This window comes from Pseudonaja textilis, chromosome 5 (assembly GCF_049901715.1).
Source record: "Pseudonaja textilis isolate UNSWEBS1 chromosome 5, rPseTex1.2, whole genome shotgun sequence".
Lineage (NCBI taxonomy): Eukaryota > Metazoa > Chordata > Lepidosauria > Squamata > Elapidae > Pseudonaja > Pseudonaja textilis.
Window position 1 is genome coordinate 30,223,703 of NC_141994.1, and position 24,544 is coordinate 30,248,246.

The following is a 24,544-nucleotide window of genomic DNA, read 5'->3' on the forward strand; positions in this document are numbered from 1 at the left end:
AGTATTTAATAAGAATATTTCATTCATTCAGATCTAGGATGTCTTATTTTTGTGTTCTCTTTAATTTTTTGAGCGGTGTATTTCACTGCTATTCAGGAAATGATATGCCTAGATACAGATCATCTCAGACATATTTTGCATTCTGCTTTATTTTTAAGGAGGACCCACTTGGGAATTAGAACTCCTGAAACCTCTAGGATGGGATCAGGTCAAACTCGGAAATATGCACTTGCTTTGTTACTTCCTGTGTAGCAAGTATTCTCTGGGGAGATTTACATTCCTGCTTAAGCTTTTCTGCAGTTATATGATTACAATAATAATAGAATACAAAATAACAGAGTTGAAAGGGACCTTGGAGGTCTTCTATTCCAACCTTCTGCTCAAGCAGGAGATCCTATACCATTTCAGACAAATTGCTGTCCAGTCTCTTTTTAAAAGCCTCCCGTGGTGGAGCACTCACAATTTCTGAAGGCAAGTTGTTGGTTGACTGTCATTACATTTATCTTTGGTTCTAAGTTGCTTCTCTCCTTGGTTATTTCTCATCCATTACTCATTGTCCTGCCTTCTGGTTCTTTGGAAAATAGATTGAAACCCCTCCCCCTTCTTTGTGGCAGCCCATCAAATATTGGATTGGAAGACTTTCTAGAGTTACTTAAAGAGCCTTTGGAATAAAACATATTCCATCCTGATATCAGTGTCAGAAATATACGTGGATAGGAGAGCACTATCCATGTATATTTCTGAGTCATAAAATTTTCATTATTTTTAACACGGGGAATGACTGGCAGAAATAAATATATATCTAAAAATGTATTGGATTTTCAAAGGTGAATTTCATACTGGTAGTTCCTAGTTTTCCTAAATGTAAAGTAAAATTTAGTTTAAAAGTCCATTATGAATCTATTTTATGTGATGATCCATTTGGGATCCATTTCTGCCAGTCATTGTCTTTCAGACAAACCTTCTTTATAAAGCTATAAGAACAAAAAGCAATAAAAAGAATAATGCAGATCATAATGATTCCTTGGAAGAAAAATCACTATATAATTGAAAATTGTACTTAAATAACATAATCTTAAGCTTCCAAAAGATTGAAGTAAATGAACATAAATCTAAATAAACAATGAAATCAAAATTGGATCTTTTAATAAAATTGTCTTTTATGATACAAGGTGAATAATGTTATATACTTTGTGACTCAGCTACCTTTCCATGTGACGCTATAAGTCAATTAGATTTTACATATACTTCTAAATCATCTATGTCTTTGGAATGACATTTTATATACTGATAAATGATGCCTGAAAAACTTAAGACATTAAGACATCTCATATTTCTGCTTCCGCAATTTGCCATTTCCAATTTGGTCATTTTCAACTCATTTCAACTCAAATGGATTGCACATTGCTCATTTTATCAAAAGGATACTGTATGTATTTTCCAAAAAATGCATCTAACACATTGGACTAGGACTTAAAACAGAGAAAGCTCCTTTAATTCTTATGTCAGTTAAGAATTCCAGGTGGAATAAAATAAACATCTCTTCAAGTATTATTAATAGGTATGTGTATATAACTAAGGGTAAGATTGGAATTAGGGCTAGTATTATATCAACATCTATGACAATATACTTATATTATATTAATAAAAAAGTAATCACAAGTATACTTAATGCAGAAAAGGTAAAGAACAACTACTGGAGTGGTTTTCTTTTTTTCTTTTTTTTTAAAAGAAAGTTGATGACTCAACTGATTTTTGATAAAAACTAGATCACAGATGGAAAATCAAAAACTTAAAGACCACAGAGGCCTTCAGCTAGATAGCAGGTTGGATGTGCTTGATACCTTCTTTCTCATCAGCCAACTAATTGTTGTGTTATGGAGGTGACTATGTTTTTCCCACCATTTCCAATGTCCATACAAATAAATAATCAGTCAATCACTGGATCACCTTGCACACCAACTAACTCACTATCAGCCTAACCTCCCTTATATGAACATAATGATAAAATTTAAGAATTTTCAAGTTCAAAAAGCTTGGTGAACTCCTGAAATAAGGATGGTGTACATAGAAATGGTACGTGGCATGTATCTCTATCAAGATGTTTCATATCAGGGTTACACATTTCCAGATCAAAGCGATTGCAGATCAAAGCGACTGAGCATTCCAACTCTTCATGGCTCTTACATAAGCTTGGTTTCATTTAAAATCAAATATTGAGAAAAATTAAGTTCACCAGAGGATACTCTTTTGAAATGTTTCCATTGGCTAATGGCAGGCTGCCATGCTATTTCACTTCACAGCCCAGGAACATATCCTTATGAATCATTATTCTTAGCACACACAACACACTTTATTGCATTTCACACATCACAAGTTAGTTTCAGTCAGAGGTAGTATTCAGCAGGTTCTAACCAGTTCTGGAGAACCGGTAGCGGAAATTTCGAGTAGTTCGGAGAACCGGCAAATACCACCTCTGACTGGCCCTGCCCCATCTATTCTCTGCCTCCCCAGTACCAGCTGATTGGCTGGGTCTTCTTTTGTTGCCCTGCACAGGAGAACAGAGCTGGAAATCAGGTTAGTGGGGTGGGGAGGGAATAGGATTTTGCCCTAACCTTCCCCTGGAGTGAGGTGGGAGTGGAGATTTTACAGTATCCTTCCCCTGTCATGCCCACCAAGACATGTCCACCAAGACACAACATGCCCACCGACACACCACATTCACCAAGACATGTCACACCCACCAAGACACCCCCACAGAACCAGTAGTAAAAAAATTTGAATCCCGCCACTGGTTTCAATACAGTGTGTTTGTAAACAGAGGACAAACTGTTAATGACTACAATATGAATAGATTAAAATTTTTGAGAGCTCCTGGTAGTAAAAACCAAAAGACCCAGAATATGCCATACATTTGTCATATTTATTACTTCTTGAATGTTCATCACCTGATTATCCTGAATATGTGGAAAAATAGTACCAGGCCTGTATAAATCTTCCTAGCATTGTTTGGCTGCCACATCTTGTGGGTGGGACTGGTGATACAAGGGAAGTTTCCATGTTTTAAGTCTCTGGGAGGTTAAAGTCTGCTGCATGTGTTTCCCTTCTAGTTTGGGTTTTTTACTGCATAGCCAAGAGTATGCAGAGGAGGATAAACTTTTGATTGTCAAAGCTGCAGTTAACTCTGAAAGCTTGGGCAGAGGTGTGTGTGGAGCAGGAGTAAAGGACCCGAAGTATCTCCTTATTCGTTTTTATTTTTATTTAGTGCAGTAGTGACCTTGATGGTTTCCATGTTTTCATGATCTCGGTATACATTCTTGGCATTCCATTTTCCCCTTTCCTCCTCCAGTTCTGTTGTGGTCTGCCAGCAGCCTGTGGAGCTGGCAGCAGAGTCAGACAGTGGGGAGGAGCCATCTGGGAGTTATGTGCTGACTCTGGAGCCTCTAGAATCTGACAGCAGCGAGGCAGAAGAACAGGGAGAGCCTGTTACCAGTGTGCATGTGCGCATATCTGCCAGAAGGTAAGAACAGTTAAGACAAAAGGGGTGACTTAGGAGTAAGGCTTAGAGGTGATTGTCCCTCCCATAGGACATAAAGGAGGAGCAAAGGGACATGAACCTTTGCAGGAAACAATTTTGTTCGTACTGGTCAGTTTGAAACCAGAAACTCTGTGTTGAATTTATGTTCCATTTGGTCTTGTACAAATAATTGGCAATTTAATTGTTGGCAGCATTTCAAGAAAGATAAAGGTGTGCTCTTATCAGACTTATCCAGAAGGACTTTGGCAGACTAATTGGCAGTTTAATTGTTGGCCTATTTACAAACTGTTTGAGACTCAATACAGGCTATGAGTCAGAGTGATATTCAACCAGTTCGCACCGGTTCAGGCAAACCGGTAGCGGTGATGTGGCGTGGGTCGCCAAACGTAGCATGAATTAAACGTAGTCACCGAACCGGTAGCAACACGGTTGAATCCCACCCCTGCACACCACCTTGCCCAGTTGGCCATGCCCACCCAGTCACACGCCCACCAAACAAGCCATGCCCACAGAACTGGTAGTAAAAAAAAATTGAATCCCACCACTGCTGTGAATGATTATAATTCACAGCCATTGAAATAAAACAAAAGGTTTTGGGGACTAACGTGTGTTTATTAATGTCTCAAGAAGCCTTGGTCAGAACAAGTTCATTGGCAAGTTGAAAAGCATTAGGGTTTGAAAGAAGCAAAGAGGTTCAATCCCATTTGAATTTGTTTATCCTTTAAACACCATGATATGCTGTCCATATATCATCCAAATTCATCAACATTTGCCTTTCAGAAATGTTTGACCTCTCTCATCCTTTCTTCTTGTTATCTTGATCTCTGGCATGATGTAACCATTTTTTTGCAAATTACCTATCACCTTCACTCCCATCAATCAATTCATGTCTCTTGGTCATAATAAGATTCAAGAAAGCTGATCGCTTTCTTTCTTTTTCTACCTTCTCAAAATTAAACTGCCACCAAGAGAAGCCAGAAATTTATTGAATACCCACTCTTGCTGTTTTTCAAAAGATATCAGAATAGTTAAAATTATGGGCTGTCCTATTGAGAACTTGGAAATCTGTCTGAGCTATGATAAACTTTCATAATGGTACAACTCTTCTTTTGCACTTTGTTAAAAAAATAAATCTCACTATTTTTGAATTCAAGATCATTATCTTTATTACAGTCATGTTTTTCTTTACTTATTTCTGAGTATTCTTACTTGCTGTTTATCTCTTCCACCTCTGTCTCCTCCCCCTTCTGCTTTAGTTTAAAGCTCATGCCAAACATTTTATGCCTACTCTTGTGAACTACAGCAATGTATGCTTAGGAATTTTTTATGTTGAGAAAGTTGTACAAAAACCTCACTTTTTCATTTGTGATGATCATGTGATAAAATTAATTATACATTTACTCAAACAATTTCTGCAAGAGTCCCATATTTGAAAACTTATAATCACAGTATTTTTCTTAATAAAACTAAAATAAAAAGATTAGTTATATATAATGTCACTTGGAATATTTGTAACATGTTTGTATTACTGTCCAAATACAAATCTTTTTTGGGTTGAAAGGATTTGCCAGTGACAACATTGCCCAGTGGACGATTGTCAAAAGTAATGTAATCTTTGGGGAGTGTTCTTTTCATATCCCCCTTTTTAACAAGGGCTAAATTTCTATGACCTAATTTATATCTATTCATTTGCTCAGTTGAATGTTATATGTCTATAATTTGAGGTGTTTCTGACACAAATAAAGATTCCTGTCCAAAACCAATGTGGTACATATGTTTTAGCAACTCCATGCTTAAAATTGTACTTTAAAAATAAAGTATGAAGACAGGAGCTATCTAAAGGAGGAAGAATATTTTATAAGCAAAATAAAAGGGGAGCTGGCCACAGTAGATGATTGTCCATCAGAAGAAGAATTAGAGAAAGCAGTAACCTCAGTGAACAAGCCGACAACCAGAAAAATTACAGAAGAGGTGTTATAGAATTGGCACTCAAAAGCAATTGTCAGGTGAGAGATGAGGAAAAAACCTATATTATAATGCTATAAAGTTATAATGCTGAATCCCTGAAGAGCACAGAGAAGACTAAGTAAAGTTGAGATGGCATCATCTTATAAAACCTGTCAGGATCAAAAATCAGATATGTGTAGAACAGCTCCCAAGACTTATAAAATCCACTGACAATAATTCCTTCTTGCTAACCCACATAGAAATACATACATACATACATACATACATACATATAATGTTTTCTATTTAATTTTAAATTATTCACTGGAGAAAAAATCTTTTACTTTCCCCCCACTGCTAATTTAAAATAGAAGTAATATTTTGTTATGTTAGTGAATTTTCTCCCACTCCCCCTTAACTTCAACAATCATCAGGAGATTTGTGGAATTACATGTATGGGTGGTGGGGGACGACAGTAAATACTTGGTATTCCACCAAGTTAAAAAAAGATTTTTAATGAATTTGGATAAGAGATCACATCTTGAAATTCTATCAGAAAACATTAAATTCTTATACCAAAATAAAACAATTTATCAGAAGACAAATTATTTTGACTTCAGCTAACTTGAAACAATAACAAATGAAATAGCTGTTCAGTAGTAATTAACATATTTGAAAAAAACACCATTTTATTATATATATGTAAACTGCAATGTATTAATTAAAATTATATTTGATGCAATGTATTAATCATTTGGTGTTTCCGCCCTATATATTGCATTTGCAATACTACCACATAAGTTATTATTATGCTTAAACTACTCTCAAAACAAACTTAATCTCAAAACAAATTTTTGAACTAAGAATTTTTGACAATGCCTTTTACAAATATTTGTTATAATATATAGCTGTTGTAACATAGGGAACCGATTCTGTTATCAGTTCAGGAAATCAAGCCATAATAGCAAGTTTCTCTTATGTAACGTCGTCCAAACAGTGCGATTTCAATACTCGACTATTAACGACTGTTACAAATACATCACAGTGAAGAAAGAAACAACACTATTATTCAACAAGCTCTTTTTGGCATTACTAAAGGAGCCAATGTTTTTCCGACTTGGCCTCTTTAAGACGCGTGGACTTCAACTCCCAAGACTGATCGTTGGCTTGGGAATTCTGGGAGTTGAAGTTCACACATCTTAAAGCGGCCGCGTTGGGAAAAAATATACAATGGAGCAAGCAAATCCAAGTTCAATTCGCGTCAGGCCAAAACATCAGCCGCCTAAGAGTGGCGTCACGATGCGAAGCCCTTCCACACCTGCGCAAGATGGCTACCCCAGTTGGGCTGTGAAGGATGCGGCTAACTCAGAAGCGACTCTGCTCCGCGTTGTTGGTCGCATACTTAGTCTTTTCCCTCTACGCGGCTTACAGCGTCTTCCTGAAGCCTCGCCGGCCTGCTGCCTCACGAGCGGGCCAGCGGGAGAAGCAGGGGCGAGGTAACGAAACGTGGGCGCTTCGCCCTAGCACCCTCAGGTGGAAATAGCGCTTTTTTGTCCTTAGTCTGACAGAACTCAGTAGATCCCTCCGGCCGAGGGCTTGTCTGCTTAAACATGCAATTTCTTCTGATGCATTAAGCAGCACAGTGCATGGCAAACCAGGATATCGGCCTCTCTGTTGTATATGTTATATAAAGCTTCAAATAATCCCATCAAGGGATTTGCATATTCCCACTGAGTTAGCTATGTTATGTTGCAACTTTCACAATTCAGGATGTGAGTGCTTCAGCATTAACATCGGGACCACTCCAGAGTCCCTGACATCTTTATTTTTTTAATGAAATGTCTTTTCATATGAAAGTTACAATATATATTAGATTTGTTCTATAATGTTAAAATAATTGAAAGATAGCAGAACAGGTCCATTTGCACTTTTGAACCTACAGTATATCTTTTCTAAGGGTGTGTAGTCTGTTTAGTTTGCCACAGTTATGTTCTTATAAAGAGAGCTGGTTTGGTGTGATAGTTGAGACATCAGGCTAAAAAAGGGCCAGTCATTCACTCAACCCTAGGAAGCACACAATGTCAAACCTCTTAAAAATCTTGACAAGGAAATTATAGGGATTTTTCCAGGAAGTCAACAGGAGTCAAGACTAATTCACCACTAAAACAAAAAAAAATATTAATCATATTGTACATTGTACAACATACTGATTTCAGTGGAACAGTTAGAATAAGGGTCTGACCACCAGCAAATCCTTTCCTACACTGGATTTTTTTTTATTCTAAAATAATGAGATTTGGTGGAATATGGAGAAGTTACAGAACAGAAGTCACTGTTTTTAAATGAGGAATCATTTATACATGTACACATTTGGTGGTATGTATGAATTAGGTTTTTGTAATGCCCACTGTTTTCCATACAGGCAGTCCTCAACAACAGTTTGTTTATGTCTGTGGAGATTCTCAGTCATCCCGGTCATGGTTGTCTCAAAGGTACTTTTCAGGAGGCAACTGGACTTTCTAGTTTTTTCTTGAAGACGTTTTGCTTCTCATCCAAGAAGCTTCTTGAGCTCAGTCTTCAAGCAAAAACAAGGAAGTCCAGTTGCCTCCTGAAAAAATATCTTTGGGACAAAAGTTCATTTAGTGACTGTTCAAAGTTAACAACGGCACTGAAAAAAGTGACATGACTATTTTTCATACTTAGAACTATTGCAGTATCATGTGATCAAAATCCAGACACTTAGCAACAAACCCATGTTTATGACAGTTGCAATGCCCAGTTGCAGTATTAAGCTGTGGGGTGGGAGGGGGTGTATGGGTACAGAAGTATGTGGGTAACACAGTGGGAATTGGGGAGTGTGCAGAGGAGGCCTGGCAAAGTTTAGGAAGGGTATGAGGGGAGGTCCAGTGAAACTTGGGAAGATTGCACAGGGGTAGACAAAGTTCAGGGAAAGTACATGAGGAAGGCACAGTGAGCCTTAAGTGGTGCCCAAGTAGCCAGTGTAGCATAGAGAGGATATCCAAGTTGGGGAGACTTACTCCAGCAACTAATATCAAGTATGTGTGCTTGAATAATATTTGCATATATAGAATGATAATGGTTTAGTGATACAAAGTAACTCTGCAACCAGTGCTTGGGTTTACAGTCTTCACAGGTATGTAAAGTAAAATAAAACTAAAGATCAATCACAGTTTCACTTGGAGATTGCTTCACTTAATAATCAAATTGCTGGTTCTAATTTTGGTTTCAAAATGAAAACTACCTGTCTGCCCTGAATGGCAAAGGCTTTTCAAGATTTCAAATAGGTTTCTATTTGGAGATACTGTGATCAATGTAGATGTTTTCTTTATATGTTTTTGATACTTGGTTGTTAGTATGTGTTCTAAATGTGTTTGTAACAGTTTGAAAGGCATCTTGGAGTAACTGCTTCTTTTTGAGGCAATTCACTTGAGATTTTCATGTGATTTTTCATTTTCTATTCCTAGAACATGTTTTGGGAGTTGAAGAATGGAATCCTTGGGAAGCTGATGAGAAAATTTATTTGCAGCAGAAATCTGCAAGTAGCTTTCAGATGCTGAAAAAAATGTCATTGCAACAAGAATCCACAGACTTCAGGGTACAAATTTGGGGGAAAGCTGCTATTGGTAAGCATTTGTAATTAACAAAGTAAATGCTCTTTTAAAAATATTATTACTTGCTTAATTGCAAACGTTTATCTTCTGAACTGTCATTGGATGTAAGCATTAGAAAATAATATATTTGTACCCTAGGAATCCCAAATGAGCCAGAAGTATATTTCACTAATATTGGTTAGGATTTCTTCAAGAAGACATAATTAAAGTCAAATTAAATATGAAATGAGACATACAATTGCCTGTCAACATACTTAAAAATTTACTTGGATACCACTCTTATCTGTAGTTATAAAATTTGTTTTTATAGTTACATAATTTTGTAATTGTTAAACCCCAAGTGTTACTTTTAAAATAAGATATATGAGATATGTGTGTGTATAAACACAAGTATAGAGATTGAAATGTTAAAATTGTATCTCTAGTTATAAAATTATTTAACTGTGTATTTGTATATAATTATATATGAAGTTATATAATAAATAAATTAAAAACTGTCCCATAAAATATGATGCTGTGGGTGGTTAGTTGCCATTCTTCCCCAATCCTGTTCTCCTCTTATCAGAAGAGGTATTTCTCATTTATCTATGCCATGTAGCTAATGTTATACAGATTTCAGTCAGAGGGCCAAAACACCTGTGTGTTTCTAAGGGTCTGAGTTGAAACAATTCTTGCAATTATCTCTGAAATGATCTCTTTTAAAGCACAAAACAGCTGTTCCAAACTAAAAAAAAGAAAATTTTCAGAGTGATCAGAACAGCATTGGAATACTTCCAGCAAATCAAAGCAATCAATTCAAATTCAAAACTTTAATATTTTCAGTGTAATTTATAATGAGTCTTTGTATCTGTGTGAACAAAAAATATGCTTTGCTACTTCTAAGTCTTATGTGCCTATTATATCATCACTGCTGTGCAAATTACAGTACTTAGTTCTTTTAAAATTAGTGTTAGATTTATTTGCTGGACAGTAGCATTGATAAATTGTATTCAAGAAAGAAGCAGCAGTTATTTTGAAGCACATCCTGTAGAAAAGTGAAAATCACCTTTTCCCGGAAAGTCTATTTCCTTATTCGCTTCTTGATTTAACTTCTTAGGAGAAATTGTAAGTTAGGGTCTAACTATTTCATTTGTTTTACAAAATGTAATAAGTCAATGTAAGATATCAAAACTGTGGAAGGCCTGCTTTCTAGGATTTGCTGTTAAAAAAATACCACAACTGGGAAAATCCGAATGTGCCCATTCTATTTATAGATGAAATAATTCTTTAATATCTCAGGCATCGCACACTTCCTGTTTAGCTAGTATTGGGAGGAATAATGACTTAATAAAAATTTCCATCTCTTGCTAATCAGCTTGAATGGAGCAGATTATTTATTCCTAGGTGAAGAAGTTGTCATTTCTGGTTTGAAAAATCATTATTCTGAAATCTAATCTTGGTCATGTAAAAGGTCTATTATTTGCCCAGCAGTATTGTCTGGAGACACCTAATTTTTATTCCTTAATGTTTATATTTGTATTTTATTATTTACACTTAATAGCTTAATATAGATCTATCCAGCAAATTTCTTTTGCATTCTTTGCATTGAAATTATTCTGTTTGTTTTATTTTTCTACATATTTATCTTGGCTACTTTTATCTTATAATTTTTTTAACACCAAATATTTTCTTAATCATTACATTGTAAATTGTATTTTATAGGCCTTTATTTATGGCAGCATATCTTCGAAGGTTTGCTTGAGCCTACAGATATAAAAGCTCAGTGGAGAGAAGGAAGCATAAAAATAGGAAAATCATATTTCAGGTATCATCTGTATGATCTCTCTTTTCAATATACTGATAGTATTTTCATAGCCTAATGTAATGTTTTGTATAATTTGGCATGTTTAATAATGGAAAATGCCATTAAGAATGTTTATTCAACAACATGGATTCTTCCAGTCCTATTTAATACTTAAAAATATCTGTTGCCAATGGGGGAAATAAATAGATTCTTAAAACTGGAATTGAGGAACCTTTGATTTGTTTGTTCTAGACCAGAGGTGTCAAACTCAAGTAATCATGGTGGTGTCACATGATGTATTGGGACTTTTTCCCTGTTTGCTAAACCAGGCGTGGGCGTGCCCAGCATGTGATGCATCTGCCCGGAGACCAGGAGTTTGATAGCCCTGTTCTAGACCCTACTCTTTACACACACACACACACACACACACATATACATACACATATACATACACATACATATATATATATACACAGATTTTTATTTTTAGTTTTTTATATTCCATTAGCAGCAGTAAACCATTTCAAAAGTGATTTTCAATACAGAAAATTTACCTAACCTGTAATAATAAACTATTGTTACTTGAAAAAGGAAATGAATTGGATCTTATCAGTTTTCTAAACTGTTTTATGAAGATGAAAGGACAGACATTTTTGGTCTGATTTCACCTCTTCTGGCTTTTTCCCCATGCGTCATAGATATAATCAGCAGCTCTTGATTACTTCTATAGTGATCAGACTTTGCTAGATAAGATTACCCATACCTATATTAGAATATAGTAACCATAGGTAAAAGTTCCCCTTGAACATACCTGCTAGTTATTTCCAGCTCTAGGGGGCAGTGCTCATCTCCGTGACAAAGCCGAAGAGCCAATGCTGTCCGAAGACGTCTCCATGGTCACGTGGCTGGCATGACTAAATGCTGAAGGTGCACGGAACGCTGTTCCTTCCCACCAAAGTGGTCCCTATTTTTCTACTTGCATTTTTACATGCTTTCGAACTCCTCAGTTGGGAGAAGCTGGAACAAGTAACGGGAACTTACTCCGTTATGTGATGCTAGGGAATGGAACCGCCGAACTGCTGATCTTTCTGATCGACAAGCTCACTGTCTTAGCCACTGAGCCAACGCATCCCCCTAGTAACCATAGGGAGTATGATTACTAAAATGTCACCTTAGCAAAAGAGGCCAGCATTTCCTTACATTTTTTAAGTTATCCTCAGTATGTAGCTGATATATAGCTTTATTTTGCACTTCCAAATCCTGGGAAGATTCAGAAAATTTTGTACAGGTATCTGGAAATAGATTTTGATTGGATGAAGACTAATAAACCAAACCTTAATCCAAATAAAATAATTACTACATAAGGGAATGCTGAATGGCTTTGCACTTCCTTAAAAATGAGATATGCAGCTTGGGAATTCTGAATTCAGCACCATAAGTGGAGGAAAAAAAATACTTTGTGTGCTTTTTTAAAATTACTTTGCTTGATTTGAGAAAGCCGTCTCTTTACATTTATCATATAATACTACCATCTAGCCTGGATGCAGTGATGCATCCAGGTGGGTACCCTTAAAGTATAATATTTTCAGCCTCCAAAAATGAAACTGCCTAGGGATTAGAGCTTATATTATAGCAAAACACTAAGGGGAAGGATATGTTTCTGTGAAAGATGAACTGATAAGATAGCTAGTGGGCAGATCACGTGATCAGTCAGCTGTCCTTCCTGAAAAGCATAGGCTACTTCAGCTTTGATTGCACTGATTAGATTCTCTTTACATTTAGGATTGTTAAATTTAAAACCAAAGCAATCCTTTTGTTTCTATCTTACTGGTTTGCTTTCAGAAATATGATGTTATGGTAGATGTACAGAACTGAATTCAACTTAGACACATTGTATTGAGCAGGATATTTCTTCAGTTCCTCAGTGCAATCTTAAAGCAATCTTTCATTTAGCTAATCAGGTCCAGGATCCTTAAAGTGTTGAAATTCACCAAGATTGGCTAAATGCTACTACCTAACGGGACAAAAGGATACTGTTATGCTAACAGAAATCTCAGCAGCCTCAAGTAGTAGTCTCAGTATTTGTATGATAAATAGCTGCACTGTTGCATTTCACTTCACATCCACATTGTCATCACAGTGGGCTTTAAGACTTTGCATTAAGGGTTGACATTGACTGATTAAAATGAACTTTTGGGTGTTGGAGAAGTTTTATACATCCTATAGAAGAGAAGAGTAAAGTTACATTTAACACCAGTGAGACAAGTGGCAACAGTTAATTAAACTGGCTCTATGTATGTATATGTATAGGTGTGTATGTGAAACATACATCACACACACACCTACTTGTGCACTTTTTTCTGTTTGTGCTTTGTTGTTTACAGTTTCATCACAGGCCCATCTCTAGTTCCTGGCTACTTCTCTGTGGAAGCTGAAACTATTGTCTTAATACTGAATGGCAGAGAAGAGGGAAAGATCTCCTACGCCACTCAGTGGTTACATTATGCACGGACACTAATGCAAGCACACAGGCTGCAGCATGTTGCTGTTGTGTTGCTTGGGAATGAACAGTGCAAGAATGAATGGATTTATCCTTATTTAAAATCCTATGGAGGGTTTGTAGAACTATTTTTTCTAATTTATGACAGCCCCATAATAAATGAAGAAGATATTTTTCAGTGGCCTCTGGGAGTAGCAACGTAAGTACTGAATGTTATCAAACAACAATTTTAAAATTTGTATGAAATTTGAACTGTTTTCCTCAGATTCTTGTATATAAAATTAACATGAAAATAATTTAAAATTTTAAACTTTGTAAAATTGCTCTTATAAACAAGAAGTAGATGACAGTACAATCCTGTGTTGCCAAATTGAAAAATAAATACCACTGTGTTCAGTTATTCCCAGACCATATAAGGATTGTTCTCTTTTAACAGACCTAATAAAGCAGTGATGGTGAACCTTTTTGGTGTGGTGTGTCAAAAATACGCACGTGCCAGTACCTACAATACAGTGTGCCCCACCCCACCCTGTACATGTGTGCTCAACACCCCCTCCCTACTTCCTTACCTGCACGCACCTCCCAGCTGATTTTTGGCCTCCCTGAGGCTTGAGGGAAATCTCTGCAGCCTTGGGAGGCCAAAAAATGGTCCTTCTGGAAATACTGGAAGTGCCCATTTTCAGCCTCCAGAGGGCCGCTGGAGCCCAGAGGAGGCCGTTTTCTCCCTCCCGGGGGCTCGAGGGAAGCCTCTGCAGCCTTTGGAGGCCAAAAATGAAACGGGCCCATTTTTTGGCCTCCAAAGACTGCAGAGGCTTCCCTCAAGCCTCAGGGAGACCGAAAAAGGCCTCAAACGGGCCAAAAATCAGCTGGGATGCGCACATATGTGCAGTGCAGATAAGCTTGGCTGGGACTGGCATGCCCACACAAATGGCTCCATGTGCCACCTGTGGCATGCGTGCCATAGGTTCGCCATCACGGTAATAAAATATTATTTTCAATTCAATTAGCATACTTATACAATTCTTCGTTTATAGTTATAGACATTTTCCTGTGGTTGAACCAAGTTGGTCAATGCTCCAAAGACCAAGACCATATCAGTGTAACTTCTTGGGAACTGTTTATAAGAATTCATCTAGAGAAATTGTGTTGGAGATATTGATGCAAAGTGGGCTTCACAAGCTTTGTTGGATTTCAGCTAGAGAACAGTAAGAAATATCATAATCATGAAACCTTTAAGAGAATTAAAATATTGTATATTTGTCTTGACTGCAGTAGCAATATAATGTAATCATCTTTATAACCATGGAAGAAAACAGCCAATATTATTGGGGATAAGAATGTTTTTAAGGTTTCTAACTGATGTCTTTTTAAAATGCTGTTAGGTGTTGTGTTTACTTATGAAATTTAAATGTGTGAAATAGAATGAAGTTCTGCTATAGCAAGGGTGTGAAACTGGCAGCCCACGGGCTGGATGTGTCACACACAGTCCATGCCCACCCTGACTCTGCAAAGGCAAAAAAGTCACGATATGTCACGCGATGCGATCGAGTTTGATACCCATGTGGTACAGGATCAGAGACAGTGAATTTCCTTCTAAGAGTGTCTCTACCATCCCTTAGCAAGTGGCATCATCTGAGTTCAGATGTTAAACAAAATTGGCTTGAGATCTTCAAGGGAAATAAAATTATAGGATAGACAGAGGAATCAATTTTGCTGCTCTGGTGCCAAAAATGGGTGCAAGAAATCACTAGAAGTCCATTTCAAGTCAAAGGAAATTTGTTTATTCAAGGTAATTTATAAAAATATAATCTAGTTACTAAGTATAATGGTAGTAATAATTAAATAGATTTTAATGATTTGCCTAATCTTTAGGCATTTCTATTGCTGCTGTAGCTACCACACTGAAGTATTATACTGAAAATAGATTGTGAATCTTTATATTTATTTATTTATATTTATTTATTCAAAAACAGTGCATTTTCAGATGTTGTCTTGTTTTAGGTGGACTCCTCAAGAAACTAATGAGAGTTTGCAGATCTATCAAAATGCATTGTTGGAGAGTGATCTTACATTATGTCCAGTGGGAGTAAATACCGAATGCTACAGAATCTATGAAGCTTGTTCATTTGGCTCTGTTCCTGTGGTAGAAGATGTAATGACACCAGGCAATTGTGGAAATTCATCTATGCACCATAGAGCACCACTGCAATTACTAAAGGCCACAGGAGCTCCCTTTATCTTTATTAAAGACTGGAAAGAGCTTCCTGCTGTTTTAGAAAAAGAGCAAAATATGACACTTCAACAAAAGATTCAAAGAAGGAAAATACTTATGGAATGGTATCAGCAATTCAAAGCACAAATGAGACAAAAATTTGTTAGCACCTTAGAAAAAGCATTCTTACCTAAGGATAATGATGATTGATTCTAATTTCAATATAAACTGAAATATGGTTTCTTGCAGCCTTTCAGTTAAATATTTTTTAAATGAAGATACTTTTTATCATCCATTGTAAAAAATATATAAAAGCATCTAGAAAAAATAAATGCAAATCTATAATGTAGGAATGTTGCATGAATGCTGACTGTTCCTAATATGTGTACACATGACAAATTCATTTGAAATACTTTTTAAATTGTTATATTTATACCTGCTTGCTTTGAGAAAGCTTGTTTAAAAGCAGTAGATGTGTCCTCTGTGATAACATGTAGAATATTTTCATTACCTGTGCCATATGTAATAATATTTAGATGCTTATTTTTTATTATTATTATTTACTCCAGTAAAATAAATTATAAAGAGTTCTGTTTGGAAAGCAGATTTCACTAAGGAAAAAATAGCTTTCATTTTTTCAATAAAATGTAAGTAATCCTAAATTATTCAGCTATTTTCACAGCAAAGCAGAAATTCATTCTTTAGAAATGGTATTAACAAGGATAACAAGCTTTTACTTAGCTTTTTAGTTAAAACATTTTTAAGAAAAGTGTGTAAATCAGTTGTTTTGATTTCAGTAAGAAATATTATAAGTTAGTTACTTAACATTATTATCTTTTCAATGTTTACCATTGAAAATGATAAAGCTGCATGATTGCTATTTAATTTACTCAGTTGAATGCTAAGTACAGAATATTTTAATTACCACCAGGTATGCTTAAAATTGAATATTGAAAAAAATTAGTCCAAATGAGTCCAAATCAACTATACATTTATGAAATTAAACCCTAAAATACAGATCCCTGGGGCCTTTTGAATGTCAATGCATCTATTTCTATATTTACATTTCATTTTAACTCTGTTTTTAGAGGTTGGACAGGTTATAATACATTTTCAAAGAAATGAACAGGTCATGCCAAACCACTCTAATCTTTTTCTTTTATAGAGTATCCAGTTTAATTGCATGGTGGACATAGTATGTGGTATAGTATATGTTTGATGTTAGTAAAATATTTGAACAATTTTCCCATTTGATCCTAATGAAGATAGCAAAACTATTACTAGATTATACTATAATTACGGCTGGTTAAACATTCAGACCTGAAAAGTTTGTATCAGTGCATAGCAAGCTGGAAGAAAACTTCAGCTGGCATACCACGAGATCTTCTGCCATTGATCTTATAAACAATTTGGATGATGAGCTGTAAATAGGATTATCAAATAAGATAAAACTGGGAGAAATACAAAGGCCTTCGTTTGGATAGTCTTTTGCTGAAGATGTGGAACAGGCTGCTTTGCATCTGCCATAGATGCTCTTGTCTAGTTGTTACGCCTACAGCAGGACTTGGATGACATTCTAACATTCCACTTACTCTAACACTAGCTTTATACCTATGCTTCGCTACGAAACTATGTGATCAGGCTTAGTTTTGGGGGAGGAAAATAATGGGGAAAAATTGTGCCTCTGCCTACCAGCATCCATCAGTATTCATCTGACTAGCATCCTGTCGGTGTGTGAGAGAGTTGAGGGCTGTTTGGAAACTGAAGCAGTATTTGCTGTGTGAGCAAGAAGGAGACAGGAGCCTGGGCATGGCTTAGCTCAACTGTTCTGTAGTAAAGCTGCTTGCTGCTGTGAAAAAGTGAAACTAAAACTTCTCTATACTTGCTTGTGTTTTGCATTTGGAACATATTTCTTTTCAGGTGGGAAGGGGGAGTAGAACTCCTTAGCATCAGAGCGTGTTAATAATACATGAAATACTAATGCTCTGATGGCAGAGGTGGGATTCAATTTTTTTAACAACTGGTTCTGTAGGCGTGGCTTAGTTGATGGGCGTGGCTTGGTGGTCATGACTAGGTGGACATGGTTTGGTGGTCATGTTATTCGCTGGACGTGACCAACTCAATATCACATCGAGGCACGCATCTCCTTGCCTGGCCTCTCATGACTGTGGGGATGCTGCAACAGTCATAAGTGTGAAAAATGGTCATAAGTCACTTTTTTCAGTGCCATTGTAACTTTGAATGGTCACTCCACAAGCAAAGTACCAGCAAAGGAGGGGAAAAAAACTCCAGAGAAGTTCCAGAGACAGGAAGTCTAGTCCTGCCAAGAATGTAATAAGGGTTAACAGGCAGTTTCTGTAAGCAACCCCAGAATGTTTCCTTCCTGCCTTCCTTACAGGATTAGGCCAGTAATTTCTTCTAACAACCGGTTCTCCGAACTGCTTAGGATGTTAACAACCAGTTCTAGCGAAGAGGTGCGAACTGGTAGAATCCTACCCCTGTCTGATGGTCATTTCGAAAAATCCTTTCTTAGCACCTAGAAGCCAAGAGGAACATATGTACCAAATTTCAAGCTTGTAGGCTTTACAATTCTGGAGATTTTGGGGAATCAGAGAAGAGACACTGCCTAGGAAACAGACAAGAGAGGCAGGAGCCTCTGATGGTTTAAGGGTCAGAGAAAGAAATTAAGGAAGGACCTGTCCTATCAAACAGTTAAAAATGGAGGTGGGAAGTTTGTACTTTTGTACTTGCAAGAATTCATTAACATATCTTTACAATAAAATAGAATGGGTTTATCTAATCATGCTTCGTGTCTGATTTACCTGGTAAAATTAAAATAATTTTTACTAATTTTAGTATATGTTTTGTTTTTATTATTCATAAAAACAAATCAGATACTAAAAACAAATATATGAATAAAAATTATTTTGTTAACTACTATTATTGTTACATGTTGACATTTCTGTTTTTCTTTTGGTTTTTCCTAATAGGAAGAAAGCAAAGGAGAAACACAGAAGTATCAACATGTAACAATAATAGTAAAATAGTTTTTATGTACTTATTTTTAGTATCTGTTTTGTTTTTATGAATAAAAAAATATTAAAAATAAATAAATACATAAATAAATAAAAAATAGCAACTTACCAAAAATTAGGTGAAGGCACAAGGCAGGCAAGTTAGCTGGCCAACTACATTGGTGTCCACTTGGCACTGGAGACCTTGCTGCAGTGAGGGTGGCTGGGCGGCCTGGGAGTTGGCACTCAACTGGGGCTGGCAGCAGTGGCGAGAGAAGGAGGTAATCGACCGGCGGAGCTTGCTGCTTGCCTCCTCACCAACCAGCGGTGGAAGGCCAGGCAGCAACAGTGGGCCACGGGCAGGTGAAAATGGTGGTTGGGTGAGGCAGGCAGCATCGGTGAGGGCAGCTGGGTGGCCCGGTGGTTGGCACTCAACTGGTGCTGGCAGCGATGGTGGCAGGAGGAGGTAGTCAACCAGCAGGGCTCGCTGCTTGCTTCCTCACCGATTGGCGGTGGAAGGCCAGGCAGCAACGGTGGGCCACAGGTGGGCAAAGATGGCAGCTGGGCAAAGATGGTGGCTGGGCGATGCATACAGTGTCGGGGAGAGTGGCTGGACAACCAGGAATCATCAGGACAAAACCGGGGCTGGCAGTGGCTGACAGGTAGGTGACCAGGGCTTGCTTGGAGTCTCACTCACCAATCTGCATCTTCAGCAACAGCGGGCAGGCAAAGATGGTGGCTGGGCAAAGATGGTGGCCGGACGAGGCAGGCAGCATAGGCGAGAGCAGTTGGGCAGCCCGGGAGTCAGCACTTGACTGGGGCTGGCAGCCATGGCAGCAGTTAAGTGACCAGCGGGGCTTGCTTGCCACCTCACTGATCAGCGGTGGTGGAAGGCCAGACAGTAATGGTGGGCCACGGGTTGGCAAGGATGGTGGCCAGGCTAAGATGGCAGCTGGGTGACGATGGTGGCCAGACAAAGCAGGCAGCATCGGTGAGGGTGGCTTGGTGGCCCAGGAGTTGGCACCCAACCAGGTTGGCAGCAGTGGCAACCAGGGCTTACAGAGCTCCAGTCACCCAGATCAGGCAGGCAGGGCCACAGGCGGGCAGCGATGGCTGGCTGGCTGGCTGCTGCAGGGAGCAATGGTGGGTGGGAGAATGCAGGCAGCAATGTCATACATGTGCAATAAGGACTGACTGGGAAGGGAGGGGAGGGGAGAGCAGAGGGGGCGGTGCCAGCCAGGGGTACGATTTGCCGGTTCTCTGAACTGTACAGAAGTGTAACAACCAGTTCTACCAAACCAGTCCGAACCAGTAGAATCCCACCCCTGCTTCATTTATTTTTATAAGCTGCCTCTTGCTCATAAGTCTCTTCTTTAATTTGAATTTTGTGTCTTATTTTCTTGGCTTTCAAACTTTCTGCCTGTCCTACACTAAAGGTGTGACTCTTTTCCTGTGCTGAGGTTGTCTCATTTTATAGGCTAACCATTTCTTCTTCTTTTTCCTTTTCCTATTCATTGCTTTCGGGCTAACCTCTGCTTCTCTATTTTGTCTCCCTATGTGTCTGCCTGTGTTTTCCTCAAATTCTAGCTTTTGTTCGTTCCCCCTCAATTCCTTCAAACAACGTCTTTCCCTTGTGGAAGTCTCCAGTTCAAATTTCACTGCAGACTCCATGGAATCCGCTAAGCCTATCATCTCTTCTTGTGATCCTACACCTTCATGTCTTCTTAGTTACCTTAATATTTGAGAATCCTGTTTCCTCCACTTTTGACTCCTAATTTCATATCTGTTCAACTGCTTTCTTAATGCCTAATTGATTTCTTATGTTTGTACTAGTTTGTATCAGTTTTATTCACTTCCCAATTCTACTCTAACTCTTTGGGCTGCCCAATCTCATCTTCCTTTGTACTCTTGGCAAAAGTCATTAAACAGTATTGCAGTATTGCCCCGCTCCTTTTCTATCTTATTGCAACTAGCATGCCAACTCAAAAGGGACAGAGCTTGTGGCATACTTCAACTCTACAGCAAGATTCTGTAGATGCCACTGTTGATATCAACCTTCACTGATCTATGCTAATTAACATGTATTTTGCAGTGAAGAAACTACAAGTGGCCCTTGACTTACAACCATAACTGAGATCAGGATGTCCATTGTTAAGCAAGGCAGTTGTGAGTTGTGTCCAATTTTACAATGGTTGTTAAGCAAATCACTGCAGTTGTTAAGTGAGCATGACTCTAAGATGCTGCAACCATTGTAAATACAAGCTGGTTGCCAAGCACCCAAATTTTGATCATATGACTGGGAATGTTGCGGAAATCCTAAGAGGATCAGTCATAAGACACTTTTTTTCAGTGCTGTTGTAATTTCAAATGGTCACTAAAGACATGGTTATAATTTGAGGACTACCTGTGCATGTATTATTTTGTGCATGTATCTAATGTGCATGTATTATTTTGTAATGTTTTGTTAATTGTATAGTGAATTATTATTTTAATAATTAAATTAGGTAAAGGTTCCCCTGTCCAGTCATGTCTGACTCTATGGGGCAGTTCTCATAATTTCTTAGCCAAGGGAGCCAGCATTGTCCAGAGTCATTTCTGTGGTCATGTAACCAGCATGACCACAAGGTGGTGCATGATTATACTCCAATGGAACCCTGTTACTTATCCACCGAGGTGGTACCTATTTATCTCTTTGCAGTTGTAAACTTTTGAAATGCTAGGTGGGCAGAAGCTGGGGCAAGTTACGGGAGCTAATCCTGTTATGCAGTATTCAAATCTTGAATCCGGGCTGTCAGCTTTCCAGATGACAAGCTCAGTATCTTTAACTGCTGAGCCATCACAGCCCCACTAATAATTAAATATTTCATAATAATTACTATATGCTAGTTTAATTCATAACCCTAAATGACAGTCTTATTGAGTTTTTAAACATACATTTATAATTCTCAAAGGACTGCAAGGTATACAAGACTTGTTCAGGAAGGGAAAATGTCAGCTACTGACTATCATGTGAAAAAGAAGAAATGTAAAAATTGTCAAAAGAAAATACTTTGCTTCTTACCTCAATGCATGTCCTTCAAATCTTACCCAAAGGCTACTTATACAGAATCATGCAGAAGAACCACATGCCTGCCATATAGTCCCCATAGTATGTCACAGTTTCTTTCACTATGAAGCTGACTCAATTAAAAGCAGAAATATATTTGTCCCAAAGGAATATAATGGTGCACCTTTTGTATATCACTGGTGAAAATAGACTTACTGCTGTTGCTTGCATTTTAAATTTATATTTAATATTACTATCATGTTTATCTCTGTAAAATTATTGAAGCAGCTTATTGCAGAAGACTGGACTAAAATATGGCTAGTCCTCAACTTACAACCATAATTGAGCCCAAAGTTTCCGTTGCTAAGCAAGATAGTTGTTAAGTGAGTTTTCCCCATTTTATGACCTTTCTTGCCATAGTTGTTTACTTAGTAACACAGTTGTTTAGTGAATTTGGCTTCCCTCACTGATTTTGTCAGAAGGTCACAAAATATGGTTGCAAGTCGAGGATGATCTATATGATCTTTGTGAACTTTTTCAAATCCACAGTGCTATGATTCTGTGATTTTATGGCATCTATTTCATTCATAATTTCTGGTTCTACTTTTTGTTGCAACTTACCTGAATTCTAATAGTATCTCTACATCAAATCTTATTTTTTCCTGAGCATTGCAAATTTCTTTAATCTGTTCTCAAATAGTATATATTTAAGTTCCTTCATTGCTTTTGTCAATCTTTGAACTTATTCGAACCTGACAATATCCTTCAGGAAATGTATTTAGAATAATATATACTAGTAGTATTCCAGGTCTGTTTCATCAGTGTAAAGAGGAATAAGAATTTCATGTCTTTGATATAGAGTTTCTTCTGATGTAACAGAACACTGTTGGTCTTTCCAGCAATTGGTTTCACAAAGCTGGCTCATATTCACCTTGTCAATTATACTCAGGGTCTTCTCCTATTGTTTTTGAGCTACAAATTCCCCATCTTGTCTATGGTCCCTATGTTTTTCTTCCCTAAATATAGTAATATGTATTTTCCCTGTAAATGAATAATTTCCCCCTCTTGGCCCAATCTTCCAATCTATCCAAATCAAATTACAGTCTTATTCTGTCATCCTGGATGTTAGTCAGGCCTCTCAATTTTGTGTCATCTGCAAATTTGATAACCAGTCCATCAGTGCTGTTATTCAGGTAATTAATAAAAGCAGTGGCCCCCAAGATGGATCCCTTACATAAAAACTTCAAGATTGTTCAAAACGTAACAGATTTTGGCAAAAACGGATCACGTTATTGCAATAAACTCTAAGTTAATTTATTGGGAGGCTGTAAAGAACAAGCTGACAAGAAAAGAGCCCCACACAAAGAGTTTTGAGTTGGAGATACGGTTTACCTTTCCACCAAGTTCTTGCAGTTGTGGCAGCCTTGCAAAAAAATGGGCCCCAAATATGTAGGTCTTTCCCCATCACCAGGGTCATTAACCCAGTGATGGTGGAATTCTTTTGCCAAAAAATCTTAAAAGGATTAATCTGGTCTTTCGCTGTACTCTGCAGAACAAGGTGGAAACTAGTTCCCACTCACAAAGCTTATTCCTCCTCCAATAATGATAGAGTGGGAACAGCATTTTGAGGTCAAAGAGACCTCAGACTCTAGGTTCCTTAGGGGAAAAGTTCAGTCTCTCATTCTATGGAAGAATTTCCCTCCCTCTGAGGTGGAGTGGGTTGATACTTCCCATGTTTGTTCCCTCCGGTTGGTCTGCCAATTTCATGCTAGGTATCCTAATAAGAACAGATAACAGATAATCAGAGTAGGAAGGGACCTTGTCGGTCATCTAGTAGTCCAACCCCCCACCCAAGCGGAAGACCCTACCCCATTTCTGACAGATGGGAGTCCAGTCTCTTCTTGAAAATCTCAAGCGCTCCCACAACTTCTGAGGGCAAGCTGTTCCATTGGCTGATGGTTCTCACTGTCAGAAAGTTTCTCCTTATTTCAAATTACAAATGAGGGATTTTATTATTTCCTGTTATTTAATGTTTCCTCCGTTTTTTTGTAGGACTAGTCTTTTTTCTGGAGGGGCTGCATGTCACAGCTGCCATTCCTGCTTGCTTCGCTTTACAATCCATCAGCCTGACTTATTTGCAATGGGGGAGGGAGGAAGAATTGAAATGCAGGGGGGAGGGAGATGTGGGGGTGGAAACCACACTGTGCTGGGCAAGAAAGGAGGCACCACTCCAGCTCAAGGCCACCTGAAAGAATGCAGAGATGGAGAAGCTGCGCCAAAACTCCATTCCCAAAATAAAATAAACATAGCTAATTGGACAATGACTGATTGTAGAGGGGGGTGACCAGGGGAAAGGGAAAAATTAATTTGCACCAATTTGCCGGATTCTGCTTCTTTGTCTGTAACCATTTATTGCTCTAGTAAAGCATACTCTTGGAAAATCTCAGGTCAGGAGTCTTCTTTTGCTAGCTGACTAAGTGGGGTGGGATGACAGCTGCCTTATTTTCAGCTGGTGCAGCCATGGGCTCTGTCATGCCCTGCTCAGAGCCTTCACACATCAGCCAGGGTCTCCATTTCTGCCCTACTCAGGGCCTTTTTTCACCAAAGCAGCCAGGCATGTGAAAGAAGATCTTGGTTATTCCTGAGCTGAATAGAAAGAAGGCCCCCGGCAGGACACAAATGGTTGATGTGTAAATGGAAACCCTGGGTGATATGCTAGAGAAACTATATGTTGCCTCTTCGTGTCATGATAAGAATCACATCTCAGTGTCACAAAGTTATCCATCAAAGTACAGGTAGTTTTCCTTTAACAACCACAATTAAGACTGACAACTCAGTCATTAAGTGAAGCAATTGCTAAGTGACACCGGGA

General features: G+C 38.0%; 1 protein-coding gene across 1 annotated transcript; it reads left to right on the forward strand.

Annotated features, from left to right (window-relative positions):
- Positions 1–6,799: 6,799 nt before the first annotated feature.
- On the forward strand, positions 6,800–16,625 carry RXYLT1 (ribitol xylosyltransferase 1). Its single transcript, XM_026700214.2, has 6 exons — positions 6,800–6,981; positions 8,971–9,129; positions 10,819–10,921; positions 13,285–13,599; positions 14,435–14,605; positions 15,402–16,625. The coding sequence occupies exons 1-6, from the start codon at positions 6,840–6,842 to the stop codon at positions 15,820–15,822; spliced, it is 1,311 nt and encodes a 436-aa protein (XP_026555999.1). The 5' UTR covers positions 6,800–6,839; the 3' UTR covers positions 15,823–16,625.
- Positions 16,626–24,544: the final 7,919 nt, after the last annotated feature.

What these genes read in the sequence shown, in the direction of transcription:
- RXYLT1 (XM_026700214.2), top strand. Translation starts at nt 6,840, where the DNA reads ATGCGGCTAACTCAGAAGCGACTCTGCTCCGCGTTGTTGGTCGCATAC. An exon ending in TTGGGGGAAAGCTGCTATTG is followed by an intron (nt 9,130 to 10,818) that starts GTAAGCATTTGT and finishes TGTATTTTATAG; the next exon opens with GCCTTTATTTATGGCAGCAT. An exon ending in TGGCCTCTGGGAGTAGCAAC is followed by an intron (nt 13,600 to 14,434) that starts GTAAGTACTGAA and finishes CTTCGTTTATAG; the next exon opens with TTATAGACATTTTCCTGTGG.